Consider the following 26,611-nt stretch of genomic DNA (forward strand, 5'->3'; position numbering starts at 1 on the left):
GGTCATGCACTTTGGTAGTAGAAATAAATGTGCAGACTATTTTCTAAATGAGGAGAAAATCCAGGAATCTGAGATGCAGAGGGACTTGGGAGTCCTTGTGCAGAACACCTTGAAGGTTAACTTGCAAGTTGAGTCAGTGGTGAGGAAGGCAAATACCATGTTAGCATTCATTTCAAGAGGTCTAGAATACAAGAGCAAGGATGTGACGCTGAGGCTTTATAAGGTGCTGGTGAGGTCTCACCTTGAGTATTGTGAACAGTTTTGGGCCCCTCATCTTAGAAACAATGTGCTGGCATTGGAGAGGGTCCAGAGGAGGTTCACAAGGATGATTCCAGGAATGAAAGGGTTATCGTACGAGGAACATTTGATGGCTCTGGGTCTGTACATGCTGGGATTCAGAAGGATTTGGTGGGGGTTGGGGATCTTAATGAAACCTTTCGAATGTTGAAAGGCCTAGACAGTAGATGTGGAAAGAAGGTTTCCCATGGTGGGAGAGTCTAGGACAAGAGGGCACAGCCTTGGGATAGAGGGATGCCTTTTCAAAACAGATGTGGAGAAATTTCTTTAGCCAAAGTGTGGTGAATTTGTTGCCACATGCAGCTGTGGAGGCCAGGTTGTTGGGTGTATTTGAGGCAGAATTTGATAGGTTCTTGATTGGACATGGCATCAGTGATTAGGGGCAGAAGGCTGGGAACTGGGGTTGAGGAGGAGATAAAAAAGGGATCAGCCGTGATTGAATGGTGGAGTAGACTCGTTGGGTCAGATGGCCTAATTCTGATCCTATGTCCTATGTCTTATGGTCTTGCGGTCTTGGGTTCTTCATGGTTAGTTGACCATGTTCCAAAGAGGAACTGGCTGTTATTATTGCCAATTGATCTTGCAGGTATTAAAGGGATCTCTGAAGAGACAACAACTGGAGTCCACAACCTCTGGAAAATGCATAAGAATAAGCTGCTGAAAGTTCCTGCCATCAATGTGAATGACTCTGTCACTAAGGTAACATTGTAAGAAAGCAAACAACAGGAATTCTGCAGATGCTGGAAATTCAAGCAACACACATCCAAGTTGCTGGTGAACGCAGCAGGCCAGGCAGCATCTCTAGGAAGAGGTGCAGTCGACGTTTCAGATGCTGCCTGGCCTGCTGCGTTCACCAGCAACTTTGATTGTAAGAAAGTTCATGTTGCACTCTGCAATTAACCCAGTTTATGCATACTTTGCATTCTAATGAGGTGTTAATAGAAACAACAGAATTATGGAGCATTTCAGTGCAGATACAAGCCCTTCAGCCCAACTAGTTTATGCTGAGTACTGTTCCCACGCACCTCATTCCATTCAGACCACATCTCTAACCTCTGTCCCTCCAACTGTCTTATAAATTATCCAATTGTACATCCCTCAACCACTTCCTCCGGCCACTTGTTCCATATACTTATCTCCTCCATGTGGAAAAAGTTGTCCCTTTGTTAATCGTATCTTAAACTACCCCCTAGTTTTGGACCCCTTGCCTTGGATGAAGACTGTTACCATCCACTGTGTCTAGAACTGTTGTTATTTTAAATACTACTGTGAGGTTGTTCCTTGTTTTCCTGTGTTCCTCATTCTCACTCAACCTCAGTAGAAAAAAAGCCTGCTTGCATTTACTCTATCTGTGCCCCTCAATTTTACATACCTCTATCAAATTTCCCTTGCTCTTCTACCCCATACAGAATAAAGTCCCCAGCAGCATCCTTGTAAATTTTCTCTATACTCCTTCAGTCTTATTGATACCTTTCCTGTAGGCAGATGGGATTAGATCTAGAGGCTGTAATTTACGGTGAAAAGTTTAAGGGGACCCTGAGGGAGATCGTCACTTGATCTGCCTGCCGGCCTGCCCTTGTGGATGTGTTAGTTTGTCCTTGGACTGACGAGAGAGAGAGAGAGACAGATTTTCTTTGGTGGGCAGAGGGCTTATTATTGAGCGTGGAATTGTTTTTTTGTAATTTTTCTTTTAATCTTACAGAGCAAATTCGACAATCTATATGGCTGCAGAGAATCTCTTATAGATGGCATCAAGCGTGCAACAGATGTCATGATTGCTGGCAAGGTGGCTGTGGTGGCAGGCTATGGTGATGTGGGCAAGGGTTGTGTCCAGGCTCTTCGAGGCTTTGGAGCAAGAGTTATTGTCACAGAAATTGACCCCATCAATGCTCTACAAGCTGCTATGGAAGGTACGAATGGAATGTAAAATCCTAGTGATAAATGAACAGCGCCATCTGATTAAGTTTATATAGAATGCAACAGTTCCAATCACAGATTCACCAGTATGCCACCAGAGCTTTACGGAATACATTATGAAGGTGTTACACATACTCTGAAATCGTTTTTCCAATAATAGATCCATTTCTCAAACTTTGCAGTGTAACAGCAGATGCTGGGTTAATTTTTAGTTATTAGAAATGAAAATTGATGATGGGTAACTCAGCTGTGTGCCTCGTGTCATTATTGATTGAATCATTACTTCTCACTGGGAGGAACAAGTACCCATACCTAAACCCAGCTTCATTGATGCAAGGGTGGCATGTGGCACAGTGAGCTGAACTGTAGTGCTCTGGTCTGGTAAGGCCATGTCCTGCCCTGACCCCAAGTTCTGAATGTGCGGATACATGTTCCTTTTTGACAGCATGGGTTTCCAGGTGCTGCATTTTTCCCTCGCTTCCCAAAGATGAATGAGTTGGAATGTGAATTGACCACTGCAAGTTGATCCTGGTTTGCAAGACCATAAGACATTGGAGCAGAATTAGGCCATTCAGCCCATTGAATCTGCTCCACCATTCCATCATGACTGATTACAGATCCCACTCAATCCCATACAGCTGTCTTGCCAGGAAACGATCAACTTCTGTCTTAAATATATCCACAGACTTAGCCTCCACTGCAGTCTGTGGCAGAGCATTCCACAAATTTACTACTCTGGCTAAAAAAAAAAATTCCTCTTTACCTCTGTTCTAAAAGGTCACCTCTCATTTTAAGACTTTGACCTGTAGTTCGGGAAAGCCCCACCATAGGGAAAATCCTCTCCATGTCCACCCTATGTAGTCCTTTCAACATTTGGTAGATTTCAATGAGATCTCCTCCCCCCCCCCCCCAAAATCATCTTCTAAATTCCTCATATGTTAACCCCTTGTTTCCCGGAATCATCTGGTGAACCTCCTCTGGACACTCTCCGATGACAATACAGCCTTTCTGAGATATGGGGCCCAAAACTGTTGACAGTACTCCAAGCATGGTCTGACTAGTGCTGTATAAAGCCTCAGCATTATCTCCTTGTTTTTTATCTTCTTTTCCCCTTGAAATAAATCCCGCCACCCCATCAGGGATAAGGTTCCTCTTGTCCTCACTTACCTCCCCACCAGCCTCTGCGTCCACCACATAATTCTCTGTAACTTCCGCCATCTCCAGTGGGATCCCACCACCAAGCATGTCTTTATTTCCTACCCTCTTTCTGCTTTCCGTAGGGATCACTCCCTGCCCAAGTTCCTTATCCCTTTGGCCCTCTATCTTCCTCCTAGTACTTATCCTTGCAAGCAGAGCAAGTGCTACATCTGCCCCAACACCACTTCCCTCACTATCATTCTCAGGTCTCAGGCCTAAACAGTCCTTCCAGGTGAGATGACACTTCACCTGTGAGTCTGTTGGGGTCATCTACTGTGTTCAGTGCTCCTGTTGTGGCCTCCTGTGTATCGGGGAATCTTGGGAGACCACTTTGCTGAGCACCTACGCTCCACCTGCAAGAAAAACCAGGATCTCCCGGTGGCCACCCATTTTAATTCCACTTCCCATTCCTATTCCAACATGTCAGTCTATGGCCTCCTCTAGGTTGCAATAAGGCCACACTTGGGTTGGAGGATCAACACTTTATATTCCATCTGGGTAGCTTCTAACCTGATGACATGAGCGTTGATTTCTCAAACCTCTGGTAATGGCCCCCCCCCCCGCCACCATTCCCCATTCCCTTTTCCCTCTCTAACCATATCTCCTTACCTGCCTATCACATTCCTCTGGCTCCTCCCCCTTTCTTCCATGGCCTTCTGTCCTCTCCTATTAGATGCCCCTTATCCAGCCCTTCCATCAATCAACTTCCCAACTCTTTACTGCAACCCTTCCCACCTCCCAGTTTCACCTATCACCTTGTGGTTCTTCCTCCCCTCCCCCAACTTTCTTAATCTAACTCCTCATCATTTTCTTCAGTCCTGCTGGAGGGTCTCAGCCCGAAACACTGACTGTACTCTTTTTCCATAGATGCTGCCTGAATTGCTGAGTTCCTCCAGCATTTTGTGTGTGTTGCTAATATAACTGGCATATGTTGTAAAATTTGTTAACTTAGAGGCAGCAGTACAATGCAATATGTGATAAATATAAAAAGAAAAATGAATTACATTAAGTATGTATATTAATAGTTAAATTAAAAATAGTACATAAAACAGAAATGTAGAGAAGTAAGCTAGTGTTCATGGATTTAAAGTCCATTCAGAAATCCGATGGTAGAGGGGAGGAAACTATTTGTAAATTGCTGAGTGTACCTTCCAGTTTCTGTACTTCCTACCTGATTGTAACAATGAGTATGTCCTGGGTGATGGGGAGTCCTTAATAATGGATGCTGTCTTTCTGAGGCACTGCTCCTTGCACATGTCTTGGATGCTATGGAGGTTAGTACCCAAGATGGAGCCAAGCAATTTTACAACTTTCAGAAGTTGCTTTTGATCCTGTGCAGTAGCTCCCCCACCCCCCCTATACCAGTCAGTAATGCAGCTTGTCAGAATGGACTTGATGGTACATCTATAGACATTTTCAAGTGTTTCAGGTGACAATCCAAATCTCTTCAAACTCTTAATGAAGTATAGCCACTGGCCTGCCTTCTTAAAACATGTATCAATATGTTGCATCCAGATTAGGTCCTCTGAGATCTTGACACCCAGGAACTTGAAATTGCTCACTCTCTCCACTTCTGATCCCTCCGAGGATTGGTACATATTGCTTCATCTTACCCTTCCTGAAGTCCACAATTAGCTCTTTCATCTTGAGTTGAGTGCCAGGTTGTTGCTGTGGCACCATTCCACCAGTTGGCATATCTCACACCTGTACGTCTTCTCGTCACCACCTGAGGTTCTATCAACAATGGTTGTGTCATCAGCCAATTTATAGATGGCATTTGAGCTATGCCTAGCCACACCCTCCTAAGGTGCACCAATGTTGATTGTCAGTGAGGAGGAGATATTATCAGTGTAACGTCTGTAACGTACATGCAACCCTGGGGAAAGTACTGGTTACATGCACGCAATACTAAAAGTATCAGCAGCAATAGAACACACCTGGAATCTGGTTTTGATGTTAACAATCACTATTTTATTAGTAACTCTAATACAGTAACTTAAACCAGGTAAACCAAGAGTTGAGTTGTTAGGCATATATAGGTGTATAGATAAAGTTTCCAAACTTATTCAAGCTCAGGTGGCAAGAGTTACAGTCTTACGATGGTGTGGTAAGAAAGTTCAGTTCAATCCTTTGGTTAATTGAGGCGAGATATTTTTAATCCAAAGGCGAATGTTGTGAGAAGGCAATTGCGTCGATATTTGACATTCCACGACAGCAATACAAAATAACAACAGTGATAGTTTTTATCTCCGAAGTTGTTCCACTCCACACACGAAATATCACCAACAGTAGCTGTTAACAAAGGGGACCATCTTCAAGGGAACCACCACCCAGGCAAGGGTAAACACACCGGTAGATTTCACACAGTTACCCCAAACACACAGCGTGATAGCCACTTATCCAGTACCACGACATATGAAATAACTCCAACAGTGATTTGCCACAGGGGTGCCTTTCTCAGTGAACTACCACACCCAGTCAAAGAGTAAAGACACATGTGGTATTCAAAGGTTTTCCTCTCACCAGAGAACCCACTCCTGTGGATTAACTACGTGACAATCACACTTTTGTATTCGAATGGAATCAAACTCACCCTTACGGGTTACTTGGAGAGAGTCCAAACAGTGATCTCTTTGTCACTAGGTTTCTTCTGTTTCAAACCTTCCTCTGCCCGCCCCTTTCTCTGCCATCTTCGAGTTGCAGTACTTTGTGAGTCGTTTATCAATACTCTGGATCGATCTCAACTCATCCCTTTTTGGGTTATTGAAAGTTTGAACCAGTGACCCCACTCACTGGTGTCTTTCATTGATTGAAACCATCTCGACTCTGAGTTGTGTGCCTCTGTAAGAGGATCATCTGACCTTGCTTATTCAAAACAAGCTGCGAGAAACTATAAGCATTCTTGGTCCATCAAAGAACTCCACCTCTCTCACGGTAGTAACCAAGCAATTTTGCAGTCAGCAGAAATCCAACAGTGTCCAAAAATCAGTCTCATTCTCTCGGCCTTTTAAAGCGATAGTCCACAGAAAAAATGAACCCTAGGGGTACATAACAATCACCAATCTGCACAGATTGTGGTCTTGCAGTTAGGAAGTCGAAGATCCAATTACAGAGGGAGGTACAGAAGCCCAGGTTCCTTAGCTTATCGATCAGGACTCTATGAATGATAGTGTTAAACACTGAGCTATAGTCAATGAACAACATCCTGACATAGGTGTTTGTATTGTCCAGGTTATCTAAGGCCGTGTGAAGAGCTATTGAGATCGCTTCTGCTGTTGACCTATTGTGGCGATAGGCAAACTGCAGTGGGTTCAGGTCCTTGTGAGGCAGGAGTTGTTTCTAGCCATGACCAACCTCTCAAAGCATTTCATCATCGCAGATGTGAATGCTACTGCGTGATGGTCAGAAACCTGTCTTCAGCCCTTCCGTCATTAGAAATTGTTCAGCTGGGCTTGCTAGCAAAAGCAAGTAATGTTTGTATGGCAAAATGCTAGTTTTCCTTTACTTCTGGAAGTGATCAGGTTCCTTTTGCCCTGTAGGTTATGAGGTGACAACAATGGATGAAGCTTGTAAAGAAGGAAATATCTTTGTGACAACAACTGGCTGCAAGGATATCATTGTAGGAAGGTAAGAAGCAGCAGGCACTGGGCTGGCCTTTAACTGGGCAAGTATCTCTTGATAACTGCTCAATTTATAACGCTAATCTACTTTGAAGAACTATTCAATGATATTGTGCTGTTATTTCTGGAACTTCAGATGATTTTCAAAAATTTCCTGTAATCTGGTCCACAGAGATGTTCAAATTAACCATTACTGAAGAAGTCCGAGAACCTCACTGACTTTCAAAGGCATTGCTGTGTCCATTCCACCCACTCAAGGTTCTGATAGACACCTTTAACAAAGATAATTGAGCCAAATACTTGTGGCAACTAGTGCTCGGTATTCTGCAATGGATGTCTTTCACCTGGAATACTCTCCCTTTGTTCGAGTGAGTCTAGTTCCATTGAGCATAAGATATAGGAGCAGAATTAGGGCATTTGGTCTATCAAATCTGTTCTGCCATTTCATCATGGCTGATCAATTTTCCTCAGTCCCAGTCTCTTGCCTTCACCCATATCCCTTCTTGCCCTGACCAATCAGGAATCTATCAACCTCTGCCTTAAATATACATAAAGACTTGGCCTCCACAGCTGCCTCTGGCAAAGAATTTCATAGATTCACCACTCTCTGGCTAAAGAAATTCCTCCTCATCTCTGTTCGAAAAGGATGCCCTTCTATTCTGAGGGTGTTCTTTGGTATTAGACTCTCCCACCATAGGAATCATCCTCTCCACATCTTTTCTATCAAGGCCTTTCACCATTCGAAAGGTTTCAATGAGGTCACCTGTCATTCTTCTGAAATCCAGCGAATACAGGCTCAGAGCCATAAAATGCTCTTCATGTGACAAGCCGTTCGAACCTGGAATCATTTTCGTGAACTCCCTTTGAACCCTGTCCAGTTTCAGCACATCCTTTCTAAGATAGGGGGCCCAAAACTGCTCACAATACTCCAAGTGAGGCCACACCAGTACTTTATAAAGTCTCAACATTATATCCTTGCTTTTATATTCTAGTTCTCTTGAAATAAATGCGAACATTGCATTTGCCTTTCTCACCACAGACTCGACCTGAAAATTAACCTTCAGGGAATCCTGCGCAAGCATTCCCACGTCCCTTTGTGCCTCACTTTTTTTGTATTTTTCTCTATTGAGAAAGTAGTCAACCCTTCCATTTCTTCTACCAAAGTGCATGACTGTACACTTCCCAACACTATTCTATCTGCCATTTCTTCGCCCATTCTCCTAATCTGTCCAAGTCCTTTTGTAGCCTCTACTTCCAGAAGACTTGTGTCAATGCAATCCAGGGTGAAGTACTCTGTGTAACTGGTCCGTGCCCATACTCATCACTCAGTGTATGGTGAAATGCACAGTATGCCATTCACAAATGTAGTGTAAACTTTGCAATTTGCAGAACTATTGTCACTAGAAAGAAAGGAACATACAATTAAAACCATTGTTCCTCAAAATGCACACCAACCTGACTTACAAATAACTTGAATTTCTTGTTAGGGAACTGTTAGCCACCTTACCTCAAAACTTTCATGGAATACCTTCATAATATTGATATATCGCAGCCAGATCAGCAGATAGTAATGAGTTACAAATGCTGACCCTGACGCGTATTGATTTGAATGAAGGCACTGTGTAAATTTCCATAGCCTGATTTGACCTTTACCTTTCACCAAGATTTTTGGCCAGTAAGTTTGATAGAACACATTTGTGAATATTTATTCCCAGATGCCTTTTGGCCTTACTGCTATATAGTACAATAGGTTTTACCAGATCACTGCTTTATCCCAAAGCAGATTAGTTTAGGGACATTAATGTGGCCTAATCTCAGTTATGCAATTTAATAGTGTGCAGGTCTGGGTTACTTTCTAATGGCTACTGTTTTCTTCTGGACTCTAAGAAGATGCCCATCTGTGGAGGGTTGTTTTCCTAGAAGACATCCTTCTAGGAACACAATTGTCTGCAATGCAAAGAGACCTTGTCTGCTCACGTAACAAGAATTTGGAGAAAAAAGTTTATTTACTTTGTCTCACTAAAGTTCTGTAAGAGTAAACTTCTGTATCTTTAGTTTTTGCAAAGTGATTTGTGAATTCTGTAACAATTTGTTGACTGAAAGGCTGTAATTAGCTCAACTGTACATCTGTGTACAAGGAGTTGGTCAGAACTGTGATTTGGCCAGATTGTATATACCATAAACTTCTCATTTCAACTCGATATAGCTTGCATCCTTGGTGCAGTCATGAGGAACGTCAGTGTGCAAGGGCTAGTTGGAATAGCTAAGATCTGTATAATGTCTCATAGTCAGTACAGGAACAGATCCTGTAGTTCTCTGCTCACATTAGCCATCAGGTATCATTTTCCAACAGTTGATGTCTAATTTTCTATACCATGGCATGTCAATGTGAGTGCATGGCATGTGAGTGCCTTCCACTACTACCACTAAAGATAATCACCTGGTTGAAAAGTCTCCTCCAATTCTTGTATCACTGGTGGGCAAACTAACAAGGAGGACTCTAGGGACAGGATTTACCGGCATTTGGAGAAGTACAGACTGATTGGGATTGTCGGCATGTCTTTGTGAGGGGCAGGCAGGCTCGTCCAGAAAGTCCGGAGGCATGGGATCCAGGAAAACTTGGCTTGCATGGATATGGACTTGGCTTACCCACACAAGGTAGAGGGTGGTAGTAGATGGAGCATATTCTGTCTGGAGGTGGATGCCTAGTGGTGTTCCACAGGGATCTGTTTTGGGACCCTTGCTCTTTGTGAATTTTTATAAATCAGGAAGTAGAAGAGTGAGTTAGTAAGTTTGCTGATGAGATGAAAATTGGTGTTGTGGATAATGTGGAAGATTACTGTAGGTTACGACAGAATATAGGCAGAGCTGGTGGGTGGGGGAGAAATGGCAGATGGAGTTTAATCTGGAAAAGTGTGAAGTGCTGCACTGTGGAAGGTCTAACATGAAGGTGAGTACAATGTTAGTGATAGGATTCTTAATGGAACAGGGATCTTAAAGTTCAAGTCCAGAGATCCCTCAAAGTTGCTGTGAGTTGGCAGGATGGTTAAGAAGGCATGTGGTCTGTTGACCTTCATTAGTCCATAAGATATAGGAGCGGAAGTAGGCAATTCAGCCTATCGAGTTTGCTCCACCATTCAATCATTGGCTGATCCAATTCTTCCAGTCATCCCCACCCCCTGCCTTCTCCCCATACCCTTTGATGCCCTGGCTAATCAAGAACCTATCTATCTCTGCCTTAAATGCACCCAATGATTTGGCCTCCACAGATTTACCACCCTCTGACTGAAGTAATTTCTCTGCATCTCTGTTCTAAATGGACATCCTTCAATCCTGAAGTCATGCCCTCTTGTCTGGACTCCCCTACCATGGGAAATAACTTTGCCATATCTAATTTGTTCAGGCCTTTCAACATTCAGAACATTTCTGAGATTCCCCCCTTCATTATCCTGAACTCCAGGGAATACAGCCCATGAGCTGCCAGACGTTTCTCATATGGCAACCCTTTCATTCCTGGAATTATTCTTGTGAATCTTCTCTGAACCCTCTCCAATGTCAGTATATCCTTTCTAAAATAGAGAGCCCAAAACTGCACACAATGCTCCAATTGTGGTCTCGTGAGTGCCTTATAGAGCCTCAACATCACATCCCTGCTCTTATATTCTGTACCTCTAGAAATGAATGTCAACATTGTATTCACCACCGACTCAACCTGGAGATTAACCTTTAGGGTATCTTGCACAAGGACTCCCAAGTCCCTTTGCTTCTCTGCATTTTGCATTCTTTCCCCATCTAAATAATAGTCTGCCCATTTATTTCTTCCACCAAAGTGCATGACCATACACTCCAACATTGTATTTCATTTGCCGCTTTGGCCATTCCCCTAAACTATCTAAGGCTCTCTGTTTCCACAACACTACCTGCTCCTGCACCTATCTTTGTGTCATTGGCAAATTTAGCCACAAATCCATTAGTCCAAATCATTGACAGGTATTGTGAAAAGCAGCGGTCCCAACAGCAACCCCTATGGAACTCCACAGGTAACCGGCAGCCAGCCAGAATAGGATCCCTTTATTCCTACAACACACCCAAAATGCTGGTGGAACGTAGCAGGCCAGGCAGCATCTATTGGAAGAGGTACAGTCGACGTTTTGGGCCGAGCCTTTGTCAGGACTAACTGAAAGAAGAGATAGTAAGAGATTTGAAAATGGGAGGGGGAGATCTGAAATGATAGGAGAAGACAGGAGGGGGAGGGATGGAGCTCTTCTTACAGTTAATCCTGACGAAGGGTCTCGGCCCGAAACATCGACTGTACAGCTTCCAATAAATGCTGCCTGGCCTGCTGCATTCCACCAGCATTTTGGGTGTGTTGCTTGAATTTCCAGCATCTGCAAATTTCCTCGTGTTTGCATTTTTAAATTCACTTTATTCCCACTCTGTTTTCTGCTGACCAGCCAATGCATCACCCGTGCTAGTAACTTCCCTGTAATTCCATAGGCTGTTACCTTGCTAAGCAGCCTCATGTGCAGCACCTTGTCAAAGACCTTCTGAAGATCCAAGTACACCACGTCTACTGGATCTCCTGTGTCTACCATAAGAACATAAGAAATAGGAGCAGGAGTAGGCCATCTGGCCCATCATGCCTGCCCCACCATTCAATAAGATCATGGCTGATCTGTCTGTAAACTCAGCTCCATCTACCTGCCTTTTCCCCATAACCCTTAATTCCCCTACTATGTAAAATTCTATCTGACTATCTTAAATATATTTAGTGAGGAAGCTTCAACTGCTTCCCTGGGCAGAGGATTCCACAGATTCACCACTCTCTGGGGGAAAAGGTTTCTCCTCATCTCATCTAAATTTCTCCCCTGAATCTTGAGGCAATGTCCCCTAGTTCTAGTCTCACCTACCATTGGAAACAACTTTCCTACTTCTATCTTATCTATCCATTTCAAAATTTTGTATGTTTCTATGAGATCCCCTCTCATTCTTCTGAATTCCAGAGAATATAGTCCCAGGCAACTCAATCTCTCCTCATAGGTTAACCCTTCATCCCTGGAATCAACCTGGTTAATCTCCTCTGCACTGCCTCCAAAGCCAGTATATTCTTCCTCAAGTATGGAGAGCAGAACTGCACATAGTACTCCAGGTGTGGCCTCACCAGTACCCTGTATAGTTGCAGCATGACCTCCCTGCTCTTGAATTCAATCCCTCTTGCAATGAAGGCCAGCATTCTGTTTGCCTTTTTAATAACCTGTTGTACCTGCAAGCCAACTTCTTGCGATTCATGAACAAGCACTAACAAGTCCCTCTGTACAACAGCATACTGCAATCTTTCACCATTTAAATAATAATCTGCTCTTCTATTATTTCTTCCAAAGTAGATGATCTCGCATTTACCAACATTGTATTCCATCTGCCAGACGTTGGCCCACTCGCTTAACCTATCTGTATCCCTCTGTACAATTTGCTATTCCACTCAGTTTAGTTTCATCAGCAAATTAGTCGGGTGATTGAGTTCAAGAGCAGCAAGGCAATGCTGCAGCTCTGTAATACCACTCTTGGAATATTGTGTTCAGTTCTGGTTGTTCAATTATAGGAAAGAAGTAGAAGCTTTAGATTTACCAGGATGTTGCCTGGATGACACCATGTCTTATGAGAGAGGTTGAGCAAGCCAGGGCTTTTCTCTTTGGAGTGAAGGAGAATGAGAGGGGATGATGCGGTGTATAAGATAATAGACAGTCAATGCCTTTTTCCCCAGGATTGCAATGGCAAACAGCAGAAGGCATCAGTTTAAGGTGAGTGGAGTAAAGTTTAGGGTAGATGTCAGACGCAGGTGGTGTGTGCCTTTAATGCATTGCCGGGGTTGGTGGTAGAGGATGATGCAAGAAACATTTAAGAGACTTCTTAAATAGACACATAGATGTATGAAAGATGGAGGGTTATGGGCTGTGGGGTGGGGGAAGGAGAAAGGATTAGATTGTTCATAGAGCAGGTATAGGTAGGCCACCACAACATTGTGGGCTAAAGGGTCTGTACTATGCTGTATATTCTCTGTTCTTAAATTTCCTCTCCCTTAAACCTATATTCTCTGATCACAGATACAACTATGTCTTACTATTTATTGTAACGACGCCCCTCACAATTTTGTACATACCAATTTGATCCCTTCTCAGGCACTTCGAACAAATGAAGGATGATTCAATTGTTTGTAACATTGGTCATTTCGATATTGAGCTGGATGTTAAATGGCTGACTAAGAATGCTGCAAAGAAGGTGAACATTAAACCTCAGGTAGGTTGGCTTTTCTAAGCACTTCACTGTAGAGTGTTTGGCTTTGATCCAGTTCCAACTTGACCCAATATGGCACAAAGTATTTTTGCAGGATAATTGTCATATCCACTCTTGAAGAGTGCTTTCCCAACAACACGGCGAGCAGCAATTAGAGCACAAGTCAGTGGATAATTTCCATAGGGTGGTCAAAAATGCTGATACATGTAGACCTTCATGAACTCAAATGAAGACATTCATAAATTTTTAAAGGCTAATTATGAAGTTGGCTAAAGTAAGCAAAAGTTGTTAAACAATCACTGTACACTTTTGGTACAGTCCCTAACTGCCGAATCTGCTTCAAACAAAACAGTTCCTGACAAGCAGATGAACAAGAAATCAGTTCTCAACCTTTTTTCCCTGGAGGAGCTCTTGAAATAATTTTCAGGTTTCTGGGAACCCCTGCGTAAAAAAATTATTATATCTACAGCTCTGTAAACCTTACCCAACCATGAACTTGTTCAAATTTTCAGAATGGCAGGCGGTGACTAGTGGGGTACCGCAAGGCTCAGTGCTGGGACCCCAGTTGTTTACAATATATATTAATGACTTGGATGAGGGAATTAAATGCAGCATCTCCAAGTTTGCGGATGACACGAAGCTGGGTGGCAGTGTTAGCAGTGAGGAGGATGCTAAGTGGATGCAGGGTGACTTGGATAGGTTGGGTGAGTGGGCAAACTCATGGCAGATGCAATTTAATGTGGATAAATGTGAAGTTATCCACTTTGCTGGCAAAAATAGGAAAACAGATTATTATCTGAATGGTGGCCGATTAGGAAAAGGGGAGGTGCAACGAGACCTGGGTGTCATTATACACCAGTCATTGAAAGTGGGCATGCAGGTACAGCAGGCGGTGAAAAAGGCGAACGGTATGCTGGCATTTATAGCGAGAGGATTCGAGTACAGGAGCAGGGAGGTACTACTGCAGTTGTACAAGGCCTTGGTGAGACCACACCTGGAGTATTGTGTGCAGTTTTGGTCCCCTAATCTGAGGAAAGACATCTTTGCCATAGAGGGAGTACAAAGAAGGTTCACCAGATTGATTCCTGGGATGGCAGGTCTTTCATATGAAGAAAGACTGGATGAACTGGGCTTGTACTCGTTGGAATTTAGAAGATTGAGGGGGGATCTGATTGAAACGTATAAGATCCTAAAGGGATTGGACAGGCTAGATGCAGGAAGATTGTTCCCGATGTTGGGGAGGTCTAGAACGAGGGGTCACAGTTTGAGGATAGAGGGGAAGCCTTTTAGGACCGAGGTTAGGAAAAACTTCTTCACACAGAGAGTGGTGAATCTGTGGAATTCTCTGCCACAGCAAACTGTTGAGGCCAGTTCATTAGCTATGTTTAAAAGGAAGTTAGATATGGCCCTTGTGGCTACAGGGGTCAGGGGGTATGGAGGGAAGGCTGGGTTCTGAGTTGGATGATCAGCCATGATCATAATAAATGGCGGTGCAGGCTCGAAGGGCCGAATGGCCTACTCCTGCACCTATTTTCTATGTTTCTATGTTTCTAAATGTCCATTAGGTGTTGTAATTGTACCCAACTGTGCACTTTCTCGAGCAGCTAATTATCTGATTCCCTGTTCTGTGTGGCCCCTGTAGGTGCGCCCCCCCCCCCACCATTGCCCACTGCTGTCATCTGTGTGGCTGCCTTTTAAGCTGGAAAGAATGCAAAGAAAGTGACGTGACATCAGCCAGTAGAGTGGGAAAAGTTTAAAAAGGCAAGGAATCTTTAGCGGTTTTAGATTCGAAGCAAGAAGGCTACGAGTGGAACGGCTAAGGATTTCTGGAGCGAAGGCATTTTACTACTCGGTAAAGAGAGGCAAGACTGCGCAGGCGTGTGACATCAACAAGTAGAGCGGGAAAAGTTTAAAAAGAAGACTGCCATATCCAGCGGGCAGCATTCGGAGCGGGCAGTGGAGTGATGGTAGCAGAGTGAGAGGGCTTTGGCGGTAACGGGACGAGGTGAGGTAGGTTTACCTGTGTTAATTGTGGAAAGGAAGTATGTGTGTGAGGCCGGTGTTCTACTCGGTGTCAGATGTGGGAAGTCCTGGAGTCTCCCAGCCTTCCAGATGGCCACATCTGTGCCAGGTGTGTCGAGCTGCAGCTCCTAAGGGACTGCGTTAGGGAACTAGAGTTGCAGCTCGATGACCTTTGCCTGGTCAGGGAGAGCGAGGAGGTGACAGAAAGGAGTTATAGGCAGGTGGTCACACCAGGGCCACGAGAGACAGACAAGTGGGTCACAGTCAGGAGAGGGAAGGGGAAGAGTCAGGTACTAGAGAGTACATCTGTGGCTGTCCCCCTGAACAATAAGTACTCCTGCTTGAGTACTGTTGGGGCGGACAGCCTACTGGGGGGGGGAGTAACAGTGGCCGTGCCTTTGGCACAAAGTCCATCCCTGTGGCTCAGAAGGGTAGGGAAAGGAAGAGGAAGGCAGTAGTGATAGGGGACTCTAGTTAAGGGGTCAGACAGGCGATTCTGTGGATGCAGGAAAGAAACATATGGTAGTTTGCCTTCCAGGTGTCGGGGTCCAGGAAGTTTCAGATTGCGTCCACGGTATCCTGCAGTGGGAGGGAGAACAGCCAGAGATCGTGGTACATATTGGTACCAATGACATAGTAGGAAAAGGGAAGAGGTCCTGAAAACAGACTACAGGGAGTTAGGAAGGAAGTTGAGAAGCAGGACCGCAAAGGTAGTCATCTCGGGATTACTGCCTGATGTTACGGACCAGCAGCAATAGATGTAGAATGGAGTCGGGGAATTAATGCAAAACAACTAAATTTATTAACATTTACGCAGAAATATAAAAAATTAAACAAACGACTAACTTAAACAGAAGTTAACGACATTACGCGTCTATAGTTCCCAAACAGTCAAACTTAGAAACAGTTCTCAACAAAGTCTTACTCAAGCACAGTCTGAGTGACAGTTTAGGAAGTCCAGGGGATTTATGAAATGAGTGAGAGATAAGACTTGTATAGTTACGAAACAACGAAGAGACTATCTTGGAGATTCGCAATACGGTGGAGAGGCAATCTTGAAGAAACAGTTACCAGAGTTTGCAGCCGTGGAGTCCAAGAAGACCGAGATTTCACAGAGTAACTGGCAGGGAATGCCCCTTTCGCCGAAATGGTCACCACACAACACCCAAGACCATTGTGTGTTAACATTAACCAAAAGTGTGTGCCACAACCCACGTATGTATTATACGAAATGTTAGTCACATTGGAAGTGCAAAGTGCTGCCGGCTAACCCAATCCTTTGGGTTCGTTCGAAGCCTGCAATCTTCACTCTGGCTCTCTTCCGGTCGATTTCTTAACACTCCCTAATGAGCAACTGCCCACTAAACGGCAGCGACTCTTTTTATACAGTTGGGAATATGTCATCACATGACTGTCACAGAAACGAAGTCATGAATTCTCAGTAAAACATGTAGCACCCCCAGGAATCAAAACTACAAGCTTCCAGCAAAATAAGACTATAGATACATCACACTTAGTAAATGAAACTAATATCATGTGACATGCACAGGAATCGAAACTGTGGACCCATAACACTGCCACGTGACAGTGAGTATAATAATGGAATGAGATGGAGGATAAATGTGTAGCTGACGGATTGGAGCAGAGGGCAGGGATTCAGATTTCTGGATCATTGAGACTTCTTTTGGGGCAGGTGTGACCTGTACAAAAAGGACGGTTTGCACTTGAATCCCAGGAGGACCAATATCCTGGTGGGGAGGTTTGCTAAGGCTACTGGGGAAAGCTTAAACTAGAATTGTTGGTGGGAACCGAATTGAAGAGACTGGAGAAGAGGCGGTTGGCTTACAAATAGAGAAAGCTTGGAGACAGTGCGTGAGGGAGGATAGGCAGGTGATAGAGAAGGGATGAGCTCAGACCGACGGTTTGAGATGTGTCTATTTTAATGCAAGGAGTATTGTGAACAAAGCGGATGAGCTTAGAGCGTGGATCTGTACTTGGAGCTATGATGTGGTGGCCATTACAGAGACTTGGATGGCTCAGGGACAGGAATGGTTACTTCAAGTGCCGGGCTTTAGATGTTTCAGAAAGGACAGGGTGGGGGCATGGCACTGTTGATCAGAGATAGTGTCATGGCTGCAGAAAAGGTGGACGTCATGGAGGAATTGTCTACGGAGTCTCTGTGGGTGGAGGTTAGGAACAAGAAGGGTTCAATAACTCTACTGGGTGTTTTTTATAGGCTGCGTAATAGTAACAGGGATATCGAGGAGCAGAAAGGGAAACAGATCCTGGAAAGTTGTTGTGGTGGGAGACTTTAATTTCCCAAATATCGATTGGCAATATAAATATTATAAATATTGTCCCTAGCGCAAGGGGTTTAGATGGGTCGTTAGTTGTTAGTTCGTTAGGTGTGTTCAGGAAGGTTTCTTGACACAATATGTAGATAAGCCTACAAGAGGAGAGGCTGTACTTGATTTGGTATTGGGAAATGAACCTGGTCAGGTGTCAGATCTCTCGGTGGGAGAGCATTTTGGAGATAGTGATCACAATTCTATCTCCTTTACAAAAGCATTGGAGATAGATGAGAACAGACAAGTTAGAAAAGCATTTAATTGGAGTAAGGGGAATTATGAGGCTGTCAGGCAGGAACTTGGAAGCCTAAATTGGGAACAGATGTTCTCAGGGAAAGGCAAATGTTCAGGGATATTTGCGTACGTTCCAATGAGATTGGGAAAGGATGGAAGGGTACAGGAACCATGGTGTACAAAGGCTGTAATAAATCTAGTCAAGAAGAAAAGAAAAGCTTATGAAAGGTTCAGAGAGCCAGGTAATCTTAGACATCTAGAAGATAATAAGGCCAACAGGAAGGAGCTTAGAAAGGAAATTAGGAGAGCCAGAGGGGCATTGAGAAAGCCTTGGCGGGCAGGATTAAGGAAAACCCCAAGGCATTCTACAAGTATGTGAAGAGCAAGAGGATAAGACGTGAAGCAGTGGGACCTATCAAGTGTGGCAGTGGGAAAGTGTGTACGGAACCGGAGGAAGTAGCAGAGGTACTTAGTGAATACTAAAGTAAAGTATTCATTGTGGAAAAGGATTTTGGTGATTGTAGTGATGACTTCCAGCGGACTGAAAAGCTTGAGCATGTAGATATTAAGAAAGAGGATGCGCTGGAGCTTTTAGAAAGCATCAAGGATTTTCTGGCAGGGGACTCATGGAGTGAGCTGCATTTGGGCGTTGCTCTATATCCTTTACTTTCTTACATGTAACCACTCTTACTTACCTATACCTACACTAAACGATCTATATTATTGAACTACGACTTTTACTGATTGAAAATGAACACCAGAGCACGAGAAGTTAAAGAAGGGAAAGGTTCCGCCGGGAACGGGAAAAAAAATGGTGATCCTGGAACTTCGAAGGAAACTCTGGTAACTATGGAACTAATGAAGAAACTTTTAGAAGATACAGTTAATTGAAGACTCACCGCTATTGAAGAAGCGTTGAATTTGAGGAAAGAAGAATCAAGAACATTCAGACGTGAAATCGACCAACATCAAGTCAGAATTTCGGAATTAGATGAAGATGGCCGTAAAAGAGAAAAAAGAATTGATGCACATGAAAAAAGTTTAACTTCGGTAACTCAGCAATTGGAACGCTATCAAGCTAAGACTATCGATCTTGAAGATCGTTCCCAACGACAGAATTTGCAATTAATTGGTTTTCCTGAGGATGTGGAGAAGGGAGATCCTACCAAATATTTTTCTAAATTGCTAATGGATGTGTTTGGCTCTGATATATGGAAGAACCACGATATTAGATCGTGCTCATCGCTCATTCCGTTTTAATCCGGAGAAATCGGTCAAACCGAGACCGATCATTATTTGGTTTCATTATGTCCACGAGAAGGAACGAGTTATCCGAGCGGCTCGGAAGAAAGGTATGATTGAATTTCAAGATTTCAAGTTCAGAATTGTTGAAGACTACAGCCAAGATGTACTGAAAAAACGGATGGCTTTTAAACCTCAAATGGCAGAACTTTATCGTCGGGGCTATAAAATGGGACTATAAAATAGCGCTACTGTTTCCAGCCCGTCTGAGAGTAGTTATAACTCGCGCAGTCTGTTAAAAAATCCGATGGAAGCCCAAAGTTTTCTCAATGATCTGCCTCCCTTTATGGAGGATTAATCAATGTACTGTTTGGTTTTTTCTCTCGTCTCTGATTGTTTAGTTCGAGGTTTTGTTTTCTCGATCTGGCAGTGTAGGTTCGTTTTATATAGTTAAACGATATTAAGCTTTTCTGTTAGTGATCCTGTATATCTTACTGTTAATACCTTTGGGTAGTTATTTAGTTACAAGTTTAATGGTTGTTTTCTTTTTGAAATGTTACTAAAGTATTATATTTTAATATGGAGGATTGTTTTTCTCTTCTCCCTAGAATCCTTGCTGTTTCTCACGTCATTTCCGATCATTTATATTTGAAAAGTTAATATAGTAATATGATTTAATGTTTGATGTTTTTTGAAATGAGTAGCAAGGAACTATTCGATGCTTTTAATCGCTTTAAGATTTTTTTTCTTGTTATAGCTAGTTTTTACTTTTTTCCATAAGTGTGGTGTTTTTCTTGATAAACATATTTCTGTTGGGTTGCCCTCCGGAAAGATGGGGGTAGGTTTAGTCTTAGATTTAGCATTGGCCACTGTCTGGCTTTTTTCTGGGGATTTGTGGGAGGTTGGTGGTATTTTTCCTCTTAGTTCTTTTTCATTTTTTCTTTTTAAACGGGCTGACCAGAAACTACCAAAATGTCTGAAATGTCGTAACTTCCAGTTCCACTTTGGACCTTTTTTCCTCTTCCGGGGTCATGAGTCTCTACTCTGGTTAACCCTTTACATACTTTATACTCGAGCTCATTATGATGGATAAGACTATCAATTTAGTTTCTTGGAATACAAATGGTTTAAACCACCCAGTTAAACGGAAGAAAATTTTTAAAGTATTCCATAGGATGAATGCTCATATTATTTTTGTACAAGAAACTCATGTCTGGAAAGAGGATAATCAACGTTTCTTTAGATTCTGGAAGGACCAACAGTATCATGCGAATTCACAAGCTAAACTAAAAGGCGTTTCTATATTCATAGATTCGTCAATTTCATTTACGCACTGAGACAATTTCAGATTCTAATGGCAGATTTTTGTTGATTACTGGCTTGCTATTTAACAAAAAAGTTGCTATGCTCAATGTTTATGCCCCAAATGTTGACTGTCCTGATTTTTTTAAGAATCTCCTCATATCTCTTCCCAACTTAAATGACTATATGCTGATTATGGGTGGTGATTTTAATTGTTGTTTAAATCCTTTGTTGATAGATCCAAGTCTAATCAAGCACTTCCGAATAAATTGGCTACCCTCATTAACTCTCTTATGATCGACTCTGGAATCTCAGAAATTTGGAGATTCTTACATCCGAATGACAAAGAGTTCTCTTTTTTTTCACATCTACATCAGCACTATTCAAGAATTGACTACTTTCTTATTGACTCTCGATTAATTCCTTTTGTTACGGGTTGTGAATATGATTCTATTGCTGTTTCTGACCATGCACTGTTGAAATTATTTATTAACTTAAGGGATATATCTACTAATTCTAGACAATGGAGATTTAATATTTCTTTGCTTCAAGATTCAGATTTCGTTAGGTTTATTGATGAACAGATTAAGTTTTTCTTTACAACGAATTCCATGGATGATATTTCCAGTGGGATCCTCTGGGATACCTTTAAAGCATATATTCGTGGACAAATTATTTCATACACTGCTGGACTAAAAAAGCGAACTAATAAGGAAATACTTAAACTGGTTGACAAGATTAAAGAAGTTGATAAGAAATATTCTATAGCTCCTAATCAAGAACTTTATAAACAGAGAGTTGAACTTCAAATGGAACATAACCTTTTATTATCATCTTCAATTGAAAGTCAATTAATCAAAACTAAGAGTCAATTTTATATACATGGTGATAAAACTGGGAAACTTTTAGCTAATCAATTGAAATCTGCCTCGGTTAAACGACAGATTCTTAAAATTCGTAAACGAGATGGCACTTTGACAGTTGACCATGACGAGATTAATAAATCCTTTCAAGAATTTTATACCTTCCTTTAGCAATCAGAATTTCCTGATGATTCCACTATAATGCATGAATTTTTTAAGAAATTGAATATTCCAAAATTATCATCTAATGAACGTTCAAAACTTAGATGTACCTATTACAGTAGAGGAAATAAAGAATGCTATTTTTTCAGTGAATTCAGGTAAAGCACCTGGTCCAGATGGATTTACAGTAGAATTTTTAAAATTTTTCTCAACTACACTAACTCCTTGGCTCTGTAGTGTTTTTAGGGATGCAGTTTCAATAGGTAAATTACCACAATCTTTCTATTGAGCTTCTATTTCCCTAATTCTTAAAAAAGATTAGGATCCTACTGAATGTGCATCTTACAGACCTATATCTCTGCTGAATGTCGATTCTAAGATTTTTTCTAAAATATTGGCAATGAGATTGGAGAATGTATTACCCCAAATTATTTCTGCTGATCAAACTGGATTTATTAAGAACCATTACTCTTTTTTTAATATTAGGAGATTAATGAATATCGTTCATACGCCTTCACCCAAAATTCCGGAATGTGTCATTTCATTGGATGCTGAAAAAGCTTTTGATAGAGTTGAATGGGTATATTTATTCAATACCCTTGAGAAATTTAATTTTAGTCCGATATTCATTTCCTGAATTAAACTGATATATTTTACCCCTTTGGCCTCAGTATTTACTAACAACCAAAGATCCCCTTTTTTTCATTTATTCCGTGGTACTAGGCAGGGTTGCCCTCTTAGTCCATTATTATTTGATATTGCCTTGGAACCGCTAGCTATTGCCATTCGTGACTCCCCTAATATGTTTGGCATTACCCGTGGAAATGAGACTCATAAATTATCACTATATGCAGATGATCTACTATTATATATTTCTAATCCAGGAAAATCTATTCCGGCAGTATTAACTTTGCTTGCTCAGTTTAGTAGCTTTTCTGGTTATAAACTGAACCTAAGTAAGAGTGAACTCTTTCCATTAAATATGCTGGTTCCTATTTATAGAAATTCTCCATTTAGACTGATTACTGATTATTTTACTTATTTGGGAGTTAAAATTACTAAGAGACAAGGATCTATTCAATTTCAACCTTTTACCATTTATTAATCAGGTTAAACAACTGATTACTACATGGTCCCCTTTTTCTCTATCACTGATTGGCCATATTAATGCTTTTAAAATGATTATTTTACCCAAATTTTTATATTTATTTCAAGTGATACCGATTTTTATTCCTAAATCTTTTTTGATACTATTGACTCTAAAATTTCTTCTTATACATGGCAAAATAGAAATCCCAGGTTAAGTAAAAAATATTTACAGAAATCTAAGAAAGAGGGTGGTTTGGCATTGCCTGTCCTAAGATTTTACTACTGGGCAATTAATATCCGATACTTAATATTTTGGATACAAGATTGGAATACAACTCCAAGCCCACATTGGGTAAACTTGAAGGCCATTCTGTACAAGGGTTTCTTTAGCCTCCATTTTAGGAACTTCATTGCCTTTTTGCACTATCTAAATTGAATAAACAAATTTTCAACCCTATAGTTAAACATACATTGCGAATATGGTTTCAATTTCGTAAATTTTTTGGCCTGAATGAATTTATGTTATCAAGTCCTATTATATCTAATTTTTTTTTTCCAACCCTCGGTAATGGACCAAGCCTTTTTGATATGGAAAACGAAAGGCATAGTATGTTTTCATGATTTATTTTTGGATAACTGCTTTATGTCTTTTGAGCAGTTATCTGAGAAATTTGATTTGCCTAGATTCCATTTTTTTTAGATACTTACAAATAAGAAATTTTTAAAATACTACGTTGCCTACCTTTCCGACTTTAAATCCTTCTGGCATTCTTGATAAAATTTTAGGTTTTAATCCTTTGCAGAAAGGATTAATAGTAATAATTTATGATAAAATTATGAAATTACAGCCAGATATATCTGATAAAATTAAAAATGAATGGGAAAGGGAACTTCAATTTTCCCTACCTACAGAGGAATGGGATAAAATTTTTCAATCAGTTAGTACTTCTTCTATTATGTGCTAAACATACTTTAATACAATTTATAGTACACAGTGCTCATATGTCCAAAGATAATCTAGCTCATTTTTATTCCCATATAAACCCTATTTGTGATAGATGTCACTCTGAAGTGGCTTCTTTAACTCATATGTTTTAGTCCTGTCCTGTTTTGGAAAAATATTGGAAAGACATTTTTGATATTATTTCAACAGTTCCATGCTTTGATTTAAAACCCCATCCTATTACAGCAATCTTTGGATTGCCAATGGTAGAACATAGATCCTTATCTTCTTTAGCCTCTCGAATTATAGCTTTTGTTACTTTAATGGCGAGAAGATCTATTTTGTTGAACTGGAAGGAAATTAATCCTCCAACTACATTTCAATGGTTTTCTCAAACCATATTAAGTTTAAATTTAGAAAAAATTAGAAGTGATATTTTTGACCCTTCGGTTAAATTTGAAGATACCTGGAAACCTTTTATGCAACATTTTCATATGATGTAATCTGACCTTTCCGAATCTTTTTTCTAAACTTATATGATGAGAGGAGCGGAGTTAGCGACATTATGGATCATGTCTGATACAAGTTGTTGGTCTAGCCCTGTTCTGCCTTTTTTTGGGTTTTTTTTTTCTCTTTTTCTTTTGGGGTTTTCTTTTGTTTATATATTAATTTTCTTTTTATTTCTTTGTAATGTTTAATCTCATTATGAGTTTGGAAGTCTTTTGTTTCTGTTACTTAAAATTCATTTTATATATGCTGATGAAAATTTTTCCAATCTCTTTGTACCAACTTTGTTATTGAGTTTATAATTTTGAAAAATTAATAAAAAGATTTAAAAAGAAAAAGAAAGCATCAAATTGGATAAGTCACCAGGACCAGATGAGCTGTACCCCAGGCTACTGTGGGAGGTGAGGGAGGAGAATGCTGAGCCTCTGGCGATGATCTTTGCATCATCAGTGGAGACAGGAGAGGTTCCGGAGGATTGAAGGGTTGCAGGTGTTGTTCCCTTATTTAAGAAAGCGAGTAGAGATAGCCCAGGAAATTATGGACCAGTGAGTCTTCAGTGTTTGGTAAGTTGACGGAGAAGATCCTGAGAGGCAGGATTTGGAGAGGCATAATGTGATTAGGAATAGTCAGCAAGGCTTTGTGAAAGGCAGGTTGTGCCTTCACCAGCAACTTTGATGTGTGTTGCTTGTGCCTTATGAGCTTGATTGAATTTTTACAGTATGTGACTAAATACATTGATGGTAGAGCAGTAGATGTAGTGTATATGGATTTTACCAAGGCATTTGACAAGGTATCCCATGCAAGGCTCATTGAGAATATCAGGAGGCATGGGATCCAAGGGGAAATTGATTTTTGGATCCAGAACTGGCTTGCCCACAGAAGGCAAAGAGTGGTTGTAGACAGGTCATATTCTGCATGGAGGTCGGTCACCAGTGGAGTGCCTCGGATCCGTTCTGGGATCCTTACTCTTTGTGAATCTTATAAATGACCTGGATGAGGAAGTGGGGAGGTGAGTTAGTAACTTTGCTGATGACACAAAGGTTGGAGGTGTTGTGGATAGTGTAGAGGGCTGTCAGAGGTTGCAGCAGGACATTGATAGGTTGCAAAACTGGGCTGAGAAGTGGCAGATGGAGTTCAACCTGGATAAGTGTGAAGTGGTTCATTTTGGTAGGTCAAGTATGATGGCAGAATATAGTATTAATGGTAAGACTCTTGGCAGTGTGGAGGATCAGAGGGATCTTGGGGTCTACGACCATAGGATGCTCAAAGCAGCTGCACAGGTTGACTCTGTGGTTAAGAAGGCATACTGTGTATTGGCCTTCATCAATTGTTGAATTGAATTTAGGAGCCGAGAGGTAATGTTGCAGCTATATAGAACCCTGGTCAGACCCCACTTGGAGTACTGTGCTCAGTTCTGGTTGCCTCGCTACAGGAAGGATGTAGAAACCATAGAAAGGGTGCAGAGGAGATTTAGAAGGATGTTGCCTGGATTGGGGAGCATGCCTTATGAAAGCAGGTTGAGTGAACTCAGCCTTTTCTCCTTGGGGCGATGGAGGATGAGAGGTGACCTCATGGAGGTGTATGAGATGATGAGAGGCATTGATCGTGTGGATATTCAGAGGCTTTTTCCCAGGGCTGAAATGGCTACCACAAGAGGGCACACAGGTTTAAGGTCGCAAACAGGAAGAATTCTGCAGATGCTGGAAATTCAAGCAACACACATCAAAGTTGCTGGTGAATGCGGCAGGCCAGGCAGCATCTCTAGGAAGAGGTACAGTCGACGTTTCGGGCTGAGACCCTTCGTCAGGACTAACTGAAGGAAGAGCTAGTAAGAGATTTGAAAGTGGGAGGGGGAGGGGGAGATCCAAAATGACAGGAGAAGACAGGAGGGGGAGGGATGGAGCCAAAAGCTGGACAAGCTGGACAAATCCCTTGCCAATCACTTGTCCAGCTCTTAGCTCCATCCCTCCTATCATTTTGGATCTCCCCCTCCCCCTCCCACTTTCAAATCTCTTACTAGCTCTTCCTTCAGTTAGTCCTGACGAAGGGTCTCAGCCCGAAACATCGACTGTACCTCTTCCTAGAGATGCTGCCTGGCCTGCCGCATTCACCAGCAACTTTGATGTGTGTTGCACAGGTTTAAGGTGCTTGGGAGTAGGTATAGCGGAGATGTCAGGGGTAAGTTTTTTACGCAGACAGTAGTGAGTGTGTGGAATGGGCTGCCAGCAACGGTGGTGGAGGTGGATATGATGGTCTTTTAAGAGACTTTTGGATAGGTACATGGAGCTTAGAAAAATAGAGGGCTATGGGTAAGCCTAGTAATTTCTAAGGTAGGGACATGTTCGGCACAACTTTGAGGGCCAAAGGGCCTGTATTGTGCTGTAGGTTTTCTATGTTCTATGTTTCTGAAGTTTGCAAGCATCTTGCTGGGGCTTGAGGATCTGAGTAGTAGGGAAAATTTGAATAGGTTAAGACTTCTTATTACCTGGAACATAACAGAATGAGGGGGAACTTGATGGAGCTATATAAGGGTAAATACAAGTAGGCTTTTCCCACTGGGGTTGGGTGAGACTAGAA

The 26,611-nt window shown here is 41.8% G+C and overlaps 1 protein-coding gene across 1 annotated transcript in view; it reads left to right on the plus strand.

Moving 5' to 3' along the window:
• ahcy (adenosylhomocysteinase) overlaps positions 1-26,611 on the plus strand; it is a 116,858-nt gene that overhangs the window by 53,927 nt on the left and 36,320 nt on the right. Inside the window, exons 5-8 of the mRNA XM_063040939.1 lie at positions 884-996; positions 2,000-2,207; positions 6,951-7,038; positions 13,208-13,325. Coding sequence (XP_062897009.1) covers positions 884-996; positions 2,000-2,207; positions 6,951-7,038; positions 13,208-13,325 — 527 coding nt within the window. The remainder of the gene's footprint in view (positions 1-883; positions 997-1,999; positions 2,208-6,950; positions 7,039-13,207; positions 13,326-26,611) is intronic.

This window comes from Mobula hypostoma, chromosome 2 (assembly GCF_963921235.1).
Source record: "Mobula hypostoma chromosome 2, sMobHyp1.1, whole genome shotgun sequence".
NCBI classification, from domain to species: Eukaryota; Metazoa; Chordata; class Chondrichthyes; order Myliobatiformes; family Myliobatidae; genus Mobula; species Mobula hypostoma.